An 11,743-nucleotide genomic window follows, 5' to 3' on the forward strand; every position below is an offset into this window, starting at 1 on the left:
AGCCCATGCTGGCACCCGAGAAACCAGCAAGCAAGTCGTTTGAGGAGTTGAGCACACTGGTGAGAGACCACCTGAAGCCAGCGAGCAGCCTACACATGGCCAGACACAGGTTCTACAACTACAGACGCTGTGTGGGCCAGAGCATACCCGACTTTGTGGCAGAACTTCGGAGGCTGGCTAGTTTATGTGAGTTCTCCGATGAACTAAGGAGAGAAGTACTGAGAGAGCAGGCATATTCTGAAAGCTTATAGCGACCAAGAACTTGACCCTAGAGGCAGCAGCACTGGTCGCACAGACATTCTTGGCAGGAGAAGAAGAAACGAGGTTGATCTATACTGCGGGTACGACAACTAATGAAACATCGGAACAAGGGGTTCACAGCCTGAAACAGCCTCTACCCCCACACACAGACAAAGGCAGGAGAGCAGGCCTTCAACAGCAGGCAGTGGCGCCAGAAGCCATCAAGGGCCACATGAACGGCCATTCACACCTCATCAACCCACAATGCGAGCAATCAACTACAGACTGAGAGAAGCTCAAGAGAGATCAGCCAGACGCAGCGCATCCTTCGGAAACAATGGAAGCGGTCTGTGCTGGAGATGTGAGGGAAGGCACTCAACAACGGGGTGTCGATTTCAGCATGCTGTTTGTAGAAACTGCAACTATACAGGGCATCTGGCTCGCATGTGTGGAAAAACAGCAGCTCGGCTCGTATACAAATCGGAAGGATCGGAAAGCGGACCAGAAGACGGTGGGGACAGTGCCCGCGACGCCGAGGTACAGCGGGTCAACACGATCAATGTCCACTGTTCTTATAACAAGACGCCTCCAATAATGATGAGGGTCCTACTCAATGGGATACCCGTCAACATGGAACTGGACACGGGAGCTAGTCAATCTCTCATGAGCGTCCAACAATTTGAACAGCTGTGGCCGCACAAAAGCAACAGACCAAAACTCACAAGAATCAACACCAAACTAAGGACCTATACCAAAGAAATCGGCCCAGTCCTTGGCAGCGCCATGCTCTCAGTCACACACAAAGGGACGGTGAACCGACTTCCCCTGTGGATTGTCCCCGGAGATCTCCCAGCACTGTTGGGGAGAAGCTGGCTGGCAAAACTAAATTGGAAATGAGATGATGTTCACGCCATGTCGTCAGAGGAATGGACCTCCTGCTCAACAGTTCTAAGTTGATTTGAACATCTCTTTCAGCCAGGTGTGGGCACCTTCAAAGGGGCTAAAGTTAAAATCTACATCACACAGGATGCCAGACCGGTCCATCACAAGGATTGAATACGAACTGGACCGGCTTCTGCGGGAAGGCATTATCTCACCCGTGGAATTCAGCGACTGGGCAAGCCCCATCGTCCCCGTCATGAAGCCTGATGGATCCGTACGAATCTGTTGGGATTACAAGTCTATCATAAACAGAGTCTCCCTACAGGACCAATACCCGCTGCCCAGAGCGGAGGACCTATTTGCCACATTGGCTGGAGGAAAACTTTTCTCGAAACTAGATCTCACATCTGCGTATATGATGCAAGAACTGACAGAGTCTAAGCTACTCACCGCCATCAGCACACGTCGAGGTCTTTTTACGTACAATCGATGCCCATTCGGTATCAGGTCGGCAGCTGCTATATTCCAGCGTAACATGGAGAGTCTGCTCAAGTCCATCCCGGTTGACGGTTGTGTTTCAAGATTACATACTTATCATGGGCAGGGACACCGACTCCCATCTTCGCAATTTGGTGGAAGTACTAAGTCGATTAGATCGGATAGGCCTAAGAGTTAAGAAATCCAAGTGTCTGTTTCTCGCGCCCAAGGTTGAATTTTTGGGCAGAAGGATTGCCGCTGATGGAATCCGCCCAACAGAATCCAAAACCAAAGCAATTCGTCTGGCACCCAGGCCCCGGAATGTCTCAGAACTGCACGCCTTTCTTGGGCTACTCAATTACTTTGGGAACTTTATGCAGAACTTGAGCATGCTGCTGGAGCTCACCACGTGCTACTCAGAAAGGGGTGCGATTGATTTTGGGGGGACGCCCAAGAACGCGCCTTCAATAAGGCACGCAACCTTCTATGTTCCATCAGTGTTTTAGCCTTTTTTGACCCAGGTAAAAAGCTAGTTCTTACATGTGATGCGTCAGCGTACGGGGTCGGGTGCGTTTTACAGCATGTCAATGATGCGGGTAAATTACAACCCATTGGTTATGCCTCCAGGTCACTTTCGCGGGCGGAGCACGGGTACGGTATGGTTGAGAAGGAGGCGCTTGCATGCGTGTACGGTGTCAAAAAGATGCACCAATACCTTTGCGGAGCCAAGTTCGCGTTAGAAACCGATCACAAACCCCTCACATCCCTGCTATCCGAGAGCAAGGCAATAAACACCAACGCAGCGGTGGGCACTCATGCTGGCGTCTTACGACTACACAATAAGGCACAGACCAGGCACAGACAACTGTGCCGACGCGCTTAGCAGGCTACCCCATGCGACCACGGAAGGGTCCAACGAACAGGACTGTGAGATGGTCATGGCAATCAATGCCTTTGAATCCACAGGTTCGCCCATGACGGCTCGCCAAATCAGAGCCTGGACGACCAGCGACCCCACGTTATCCTTAGTCAAAAGATGTGTTTTAACTGGTGACTGGGCAGAGGCTCGCGATGCCTGCCCCGAGGAGATCAAACCTTTCCATAGGCGCATGCATGAACTATCACTACAGGCAGCCTGCCTGATGTGAGGCAGCCGAGTACTTATGCCCTTATGAGGCAGAGAGGCGTTTGTCCGGGAGCTCTACCGCGAGCACCCGGGGATCACCTGTCGCGACTGCTGCTGGCATACAGATCTCGTCCGCATTCGTTGACTGGGGGTTCCCCCCGCGCAACTATTGATGAAACAGACCTTAAAGACTAGGCTCTCGTTAATCCTCCCAGACATGCATGAAATTGTAGAGGCAAAGCGCCAGAAGCTAACTGGGTACCATGACCGAAATTCGAGGGGGAGGTGGAATGGGGACAAAGTGTTTGTGCTAAAGTATGGCAGGGGTCCCAAATGGCTTGCAGGGACAGTAACAGGCAAGGAAGGAAACAGGCTACTGGTTGTACAAATGGACAATGGCCAAACCTGCCGGAGCCATGTCAACCAAGTAAAAAGTAGATTCACCAACAACACTGCAGAACCAGAGGCAGACTACAATGTGGAACTCACACCACACCTGGTGGACAGACAGAGGGAACCACCTGAGGAAAGGACAGTCTCAACAGACAGCCCAGGTGAGATACCAGCAATCACACCGAAAGAAAAACAAGCACCAAGGCAAACAATTGAACCACATCTAAGACGCTCCACGCGAGAGCGTAGACCACCTGAGAGACTGAATCTATAAAGACAATAAGATCTTGGGGGAGGGTGATGTCATGTATCTCACACTACTGTATATAACTGTATCTTACCATGCTATACATGACTGTAACTAGATATGACTTGTAACCACAAGCTTACTTTACCACCAGAGGTGCACTTGCAGGAGACACTGCATACCTGTTCCACACAGGTATATAAAAGCAGGTCTCAGGCAAGTGTGGCACTCGAGAGCTGTGAAATAAAGGTTCATGTCCAGAGTGACCTTGACTTCAGCATGTGTCTCGTGTAAGTCTGTACTGCAGGGTCAGGACTTTACAGTGGCGGTGAGAATTTCATTGTCTTCAGAATGGGAGTACACACTGCTTGGTACTTTTTCAGTCATTGATAAAGGCTGATTCTGACTGATGTCTGTATTTAAATTATTCCATACATTGAGTTTTGTTTTTCTTAAATTCTGGGAATACATATTTCTTGAGTTACTCAGCAATTCACCTCACACTGTACTCATGCTGCTTTTAGGGTATTACTGAACATGTGCTACCTTAAACTCTTAAACATTGTATATTTCCATAGGTATCTTTGGCACCACTGCCCAATGGAACAAGCAACACAAGAACATCGTGCAGCAACTCTCTCCTGATGTGAAATCAGATTATGGTGAAAACTACATAATAGCATTCCAAGGAAAATATGATAAGTTGCAGGTCCATTCGCCAGCCGACCTACAGCCTGTCCTTAATGATATCTCCATTGCACTGATCGCAAAGAACCCCAAGAGAATCTATACCCCTGGACCAGCTGGTTTCATTCTTCCATTCATCTATCACTACCTTCCCACCTGCGTGTCTGATTTTGTAATTTTTCAGATGTTAGGATCAGGTAAGGATACACCAGCTGGAGTAAATAAAATGGCTTCCAGCAGTAACAAACAATAAGCCATTCTCCTACAGTTAGCACAGACAGGTATTTTGTAAAGAAAATACCTTTTGTACAAGCATTAGGCAACTAACAAATCCTACCTTATAACAACAAATTCAACACTAAAACACACCATTGCAAAAATCTTTACACTGATAACATTTCCTGCATTAGTCCTCTTTATAGGATAAGCAGAGTTCAAGTCTGAAGCTGGGCACTGAGTGAGCATTTATTTTTCAGAATGGTACAACAGCAATATTGCAAAGTTTATACTCAATAGGACTAACTAAGCCATAGAGCAGTTTCAGTTGATACAGTGCACAAAGAAAAACAATTTCTTCCATAGATATGAGGATCCCACAATGAGGTCTATTAAGATACCACTCCATTGAATACCTGCACATATTTTTTTTTAACTTGCCTGTGCCACAATAACATACAAGTTATTGAGACCATTAATTATTTAATGAAAGGAGTGTCTAAACTCGTCTCCCTGTCGAACTCTCTTTATTTTCCTAATGCATACTAAAATATAAAGTAGAGCAAGCTTTCTCAATACATGTTTATACTTTTTTGGTGCAGTGGGAGGTGAAGACTGCATAGAGTGAACAACAGTGCTGTTTTACAAAATACAATGATCCTTTGATGTTGCAAAATCTATTTAAGGGATGCAACACACATTTATATAATAGAACCAGAAACCCTTGGGAAATCTGAGACCCAATAATGCACTGGCTTTTGTGTGCACGTGAACCATAATCAGCAAGTCCAATTTGTGAAGTATTTGCTAGAACAGACGAGAAATTAATAATCAATTTATTACGGAGCTAGTTAATATGGGCACATAAACAGAAAAAAATCAGCAACAAACAAAAAAACTGTTGGAAATACACGGTAGGGCAGTCAGCCTGCTGGGCATTTTATATCTTTTAGTTTTCAGTTCTGATGAAGGGTGTACACCCAAAACATTAACATGATTTCTATTTAAAAGTGCTGACTGACCTGATGTGTATTTCCAGTAATTTCAGTCTTGTGGCTGAGATGGGTGCAGTATAGTAGCATAGCACACATTGGATCTATTGCTCTATGTAAAACTACCATCATTGTTAGAATTAAAACAGGCTAGAAGAGTGTTTTTTTTGCTTCTAAGCTGGGCAATTGACCGATACATTGGCTTAAATATACAGGGGTGGAAATTGGTTAAGGCCCATTCTCGGGCACATAATCAATAGCACAGCTACTGTGGGAGCCCCAAATGGGAGGCTCGAGACCAGCTCGACCTTGGGCCTCAGGTATCATTCCATTACTTGTGAGAGCTGCCAGCGCCTATCATGCCTCCACAGGCAGCTTGCGCATTGAAGGTAACGCATGTCGGGCCACTTGCCTCGCTGGCAGCAGCCCAAAGATAAGTCCCAGCAGAGAGGGGAAGGTTGGGGGGAGAGAACCAACCGTGAGTCTGTGGAGCCGGCACTCCTGCTCCTAAGCAATTTGTCTTGGCCACATTGTATTTTAAACTTACCTTTTGGTGGTCCCCGCTGCTTTGGCTGTAGCGGCCACTGAACAACCCTAAGCAAAGCAGGCCCGGCACCTGCCCTGCTCATCACAAACTGATTGGCCATAGGAGTCCTAAAATGGCTGTTAGGCCCCTTCCACGTGTTAATTGGGGTCCTAATGCATGGTTTGGGCGGCCGCATAAAAAAACAAATGGGCCCGATAAATTTAGCAGCAGCCCGATCGCCCAGGTAAATCGGACACGGAGCGTCTCGCAGGCATATTTGTCATGGCAATGCCCGTTTTATGCCCCAAAAATGTACGCAATTCTACCCCACACGCTGCAGAAAGTGTGGCCTATTCAACCGAACATGAAACTTGCAAGACACCGAATTCACATTCAATCAGGAAGTAGCACCATTTTGATAGTTCATAATGTATCTGATTACTTGATTAATTAGGAAAGTATTCAGTTTCCAAACTAACTGTATATTTCACATACCGTGCAATCACTTCTAATACAGCAAAAGAGATTTTCTAATGCCAGGGAAATTTTTACCTAGGGCCTAAGGGAAACATTTTGTCACAACAAATCTTTTGTAACAGAAGTTTGACGTGAGATTCTATTGTATCTACTGCAATCCCCATTAGTACAGTCATTCATTATCTAGGCAATGTAGGGTTGCCTTCAGATCATTGTCATTTTCACACATTTGTCCACACTACAACAAGCTGACAGCAGGCTTCAAGCTGACATTTTAGGGCTCATAATTCTTATAAGGTAACTTTACAAAAGGCACAGCAGACGTAGAAATTTGAAGGCAAAGAAGAAATCCGAATAGAAAATGTCACGGTGCTGTAGCTGCAAAAAGTGCTGTATGCAATATGAAATCCTATGAAGTTAGATATTCCAGTAGCTGTAAAGCAACACCACACATGTTCAGTTTACTCCAAGCCTACTGTGAAGCGATGGATGGTACTGTGCTTGTATACATATCTAATTTTATATTAATTATATTTAGCATTAGGGAATTACAGGATATAAGTTTTACAAATGTTCTATAAAAAGAAATGTTTGTCCTTTGAAAGTCATTAATCTCAGGTCTCAAAAACGTTACATTTTTTGAGAAAATAAATCATGCGCAGCTACTGATAGCAATGGTACAAACCACTACATAAAACATTAGTGCTCTCTGGAGCTGAAACAAGCCATATCGCTGCAGAATATTCCAAGTGGCTAATCTGCTCCGAGTTTGAATCGTTTCCGAGAACTGCCTTATTTATTATCCCCCATCTTGTGCAGGGTTGTTCTTTCAGGGAGAATTTTGCGTTTATTTTTTTCCTTACTGGCATTTCTTTAGTGAAAACTTATCTGAATCAAGCCATAGTTCATTGTTTGTGGCAACGGTGGGTTTTAAGGCTATCATGTTACTTTTCTATTCGTTACACTACTTCAGATTTTATTTCAGTGTTATCTATAAGCAAGCAAATGTATCAAATACTTAAAGGAATATTAGAGTCTTCATGACTGCTTCAACTGGATGGACCATATGACCTCTTATATGAACTAAAGTACAATATCTGCAAAGTTTTCTTCTGCTTTCAGGACAATTTTGGTATCTTACTTTGAGATACCATACGGTTTTTCAATAGTTTCTGGACAATATTTGTTATGATTACTGGAATTTTGCAAAAATTACCTGAAAACTCTGTTTTTAGCTGACTGCCCATAGTACAATGGCATGTAATTGCAAATGACTTCATTGCAATGTTATTTGTATCAGTTTATCTCTGTCTTGTTTTCAGTTGATGTGAAAACCATTGATACCTCTCCACATTTCTGTTTGAGGGGTGCTGAAAAGTTGTTATTTCCAATAATTTATTCACCATTGCAATTTCTTACACTGCCGTGGAGAAATAGTGGTGGGAATGAGAATTCTACTTTCATTAATGTGGCATTGCAACGACAATGAGACCTCAAAACAATCTTCTAATTTTCTTGTACAAGAAAATATATTATAAAATGCTGTTTGTATGCTTAATTTAAAAAGGTAAAACATGTGACAACTAGCTGCTTGTGATAATGGTGAAGCAGTTCCACTTTTAACCTCATTTTTGACTATGACTGTTAAACTACAGTTACTGATCTCAAATCAGTATCTGTAGAATGCGATGGCCTTCTGACAGATCTCAGTAATACAGGTGCAACGTCCCGGAACTCCGAAAACCGCAATTGTCCGAAAACCGGACATTTTGCACATAACTGATGGAGTTGTCCGGAATTATTGTCTGAAAACCAGACATTTTTGAGGCAAAACCCGAAATCTGGCACAGATTCGGTCGAGGATTTTGCATGTCAGACAATATAAGAACATAAGAAATAGGAGCAGGAGACCATACGGTCCCTCGAGCCTGCTCCGCCATTTAATACGATCATGGCTGATCCGATCATGGACTCGGGTCCACTTCCCTGCCTGCTCCCCATAACCCCTTATTCCCTTATCGTTTAAGAAATTATCTATTTCTGTCTTAAATTTATTCAATGTCCCAGCTTCCACAGTTCTCTGAGGCAGCGAATTCTACAGATCCACAACTCTGAGAGAAGAAATTTCACCTTATCTCAGTTTTCAATGGGCAGCCCCTTATTCTAAGATTATGCCCTCCAGTTCTAGTCTCCCCTATCAGCGGAAACATCCTCTCTGCATCCACCTTGTCACGCCCCCTCATAATCTTATACGTTTCGATAAGATCACCTCTCATTCTTCTGAATGCCAATGAGTAGAGGCCCAACCTACTCAACCTTTCCTCATAAGTCTACCCCCCTCATCTTTAGAATCAACCTTGTGAACCTTCTCTGAACTGCCTCCAAAGCAAGTATATACTTTCATAAATATGGAAACCAAAACTGCACACAGTATTCCAGGTGTGGCCTCACCAATACCCTGTACAACTGTAGCAAGACTTCCCTGCTTTCATACTCCATCCCCTTTGCAATAAAAGGCCAAGATTCCATTGGCCTTCCTGATCACTTGCTGTATCTGCATACTAACCTTTTGTGTTTCATGCACAAGTACCCCCAGGTCCCGCTGCACAATGGCACTTTGCAATCTTTCTCCATTTAAATAATAACTTGCTCTTTTATTTTTTTTCTGCCAAAGTGCATGACCTCACACTTTCCAACATTATACTCCATCTGCCAAATTTTTGCCCACTCACTTATCCTATCTATGTCCTTTTCAGATTTTGTGTGTTCTCCTCACACATTGCTTTTCCTCCCATCTTTGTATCGTCGGCAAACTTGTCTACATTACACTCAGTCCCTTCCTCCAAGTCGTTAATATAGATTGTAAATAGTTGAGGCCCCAGCACCAATCCCTGCTGCACCCTATTACTTACTGATTGCCAACCGGAAAATGACCCGTTTATCCCAACTCTCTATTTTCTGTTAGTTAGCCAAACCTCAATCCATGCTAATACATTACCCCCAACTCCGTGAACTTTTATCTTGTGCAGTAACATTTTATGTGGCACCTTATCAAATGCCTTCTGGAAATCCAAATAAACCACATCCACTGGTTCCCCCTTATCCACCCTGCTCGTTACATCCTCAAAGAACTCCAGCAAATTTGTCAAACATGATTTTCCTTTCATAAAACCATGCTGACTCTTCTTGACTGAATTATGCTTTTCCAAATGTCCTGCTACTGCTTCCTTAATAATGGACTCCAGCATTTTCCCAACGGCAGACATTAGGCTAACCGGTCTATAGTTTCCTGCTTTCTGTCTGCCTACTTTTTTTAAACAGGGGCGTTACATTTGTGGTTTTCCAATCCGCTGGGACCGCCCCAGAATCCAGGGAATTTTGGTAGATTACAACCAATGCATCTACTATCTCTGCAGCCACTATGACTTTGTTGCTCAGAAGTGATCTGGTCAGCCTCGTGTGTTATTAGTTGCTTCACATTGTTGGTAATGAGCTATTCTCTGTGCGTATTTTCAAGGTTGACACTGATCAGACAGGAGCTTCTAGCTTGCATGTGCATGATGTTGAATAGGAATGGTTATTGTTAATTGTGTGCTTTACGTGTGCATTTTATTGTTCTGCTGTTGCAATTAAAAGTATGTTGAAGGGTATGTTTTAAATCACTAGTCCAATCAAGGTTTCCAATCACCTCTCCAAATGACAAGCAAAGCACAAAACATTTCTGACTGTCTCTTAACTGCCTACAAGATATTTTTAAACATACTTTAATGATTTTTGAGGGTTTTATACACTTTAAACCTACTATTTTACCATCATGCCTGCCCTGCTGCCAGCTGACCGTTACATCATGGTACAAGACTTTAATGTTCTTTGTGATGTAAGGAATGAAATTTTATAGCATTACTTGATGGGTAGATGCTTATTGCTGTTGCTTGTTTCATAGTATATAGGAAAACACAGGTGGCAGTATCTTGCATAGCAGTGAGACACTTATATTCATGTTATATTTGAGAGCAGAGCCAAAGTCCTTTTTTACAAAGGCCTAAGTTTACACAATATCTGCATTTTTCTATATAATACACAGGTTTTGTTTCACTAGCTTATAAGGGAATGACATACATATATATACATGACATCTCACAAGTGAGGCAAGTTTTGGCAGTTTTTTTCTGAATGCAAAAAAACTTGTAATGAGCGTGTAAGCTCAGTTGTTTGGAGGATCGGTGATGAATGACCTGATTGCTGAAATGCTGCTCCACTGATGAGACATCATGTGTAAATGAATTTGAGGGAAATGGCACACTGCTGTTTCCTGTGCATTGCTATCCTCACATGTGTAAATGATCCAACCTTGAGTTACATGCGTTGAAATATTGATCTAACTGAGCAATGGATTGAAAATAGCTACAAAATAGAATGATCCTCTCAATACAGTTGTTGTGATTTCCCTTTGTTCTTGCATACTAAAATATATTTTATTTGATAATCAAAATCAGTTGGTTTAAGTTTATCAGCCACCATCAGCAACTTTTATACTAAAAAGTATCCCCAACTGTGCCATGTCTGCTTTGAAAGTAGCAATGGCATGAACCAGATATGGTATTATTTATATATGGGGGAGACAACTCTTTTGCTCATAGAATAATATTTCCTTTGTTTAGAAAAAAGATCCAGGATAAAGATTCTTTGATCTGAAACTAAAGTTTTTAAAAATATCATTTGTTTTTAAACTCTTTGGATAAAGCTAGCTGTATAATGTAAAAACATCAACATCAGTGGGGCAGTTTTGAAAAAGGTATCAAAAATTGTTCAAGTTGTTCAAAGATGTTGAATAAATAAATGGTACTTTGCTGTAAACAATTCTCAGTTTTGTTAAATAGCTGAAGAACCACTTCTGCAACCAGATAAAAAGCCATATTGTTATTACTTGAATTGAAACACTCATTGTTAAATAAAGCTTGCATAAAATAGAGGAACTGGAATAAAAGAAAAATATCTTCAGGTTTGGAACTGAAGAAACTTGGATTTGATTTGCTAAATAAAGTTACACATCTGTATATCATTTTGTGTGCTGATGGTTTAACAATGAAAGAAAAATTGGCACATAGGCCGCAATTTTGCTGACCTTGGTGGGTGACACCAGGGGCGGGTCCCGTCACCGCTGCTGGCTCCATCCCACTCTTGTGAATTGAATTTCACTAGATAGGGCTTGTTAAGCCCACCCGGCGCGTTTCCCGGTCAATTAGAGGAAGCATCATTTGATGACGCATCATCAGCCGGTTTCTTTAAAGGGACCTTAATAGAATCATAGAAACTTACAGCACGGAAGGAGGCCATTTCGGCCCATCGTGTCCGTGCCGGCCAACAAAGAGCTATCCAGCCAAATCTACTTTCCAGCTCTTGGTTCATAGCCTTAAATGAGCCACTGATTACCTGAGTTGGGTCGCCCGCCACTGCGCTGACAGACCTGACGTCAGGAA

General features: G+C 43.0%; 1 protein-coding gene across 3 annotated transcripts in view; it reads left to right on the top strand.

Moving 5' to 3' along the window:
• LOC139278952 (17-beta-hydroxysteroid dehydrogenase type 2-like) overlaps positions 1 to 11,325 on the top strand; it is a 78,876-nt gene extending 67,551 nt beyond the window's left edge. For all 3 annotated transcript variants that reach the window (XM_070898238.1, XM_070898236.1, XM_070898237.1), the window contains one exon: positions 3,944 to 11,325. In XM_070898238.1, the coding sequence (XP_070754339.1) occupies positions 3,944 to 4,305 (362 nt within the window). In that variant the 3' untranslated portion in view covers positions 4,306 to 11,325. The remainder of the gene's footprint in view (positions 1 to 3,943) is intronic.
• Positions 11,326 to 11,743: the final 418 nt, after the last annotated feature.

The sequence above is a fragment of the Pristiophorus japonicus genome, chromosome 13, assembly GCF_044704955.1.
Source record: "Pristiophorus japonicus isolate sPriJap1 chromosome 13, sPriJap1.hap1, whole genome shotgun sequence".
Lineage (NCBI taxonomy): Eukaryota > Metazoa > Chordata > Chondrichthyes > Pristiophoridae > Pristiophorus > Pristiophorus japonicus.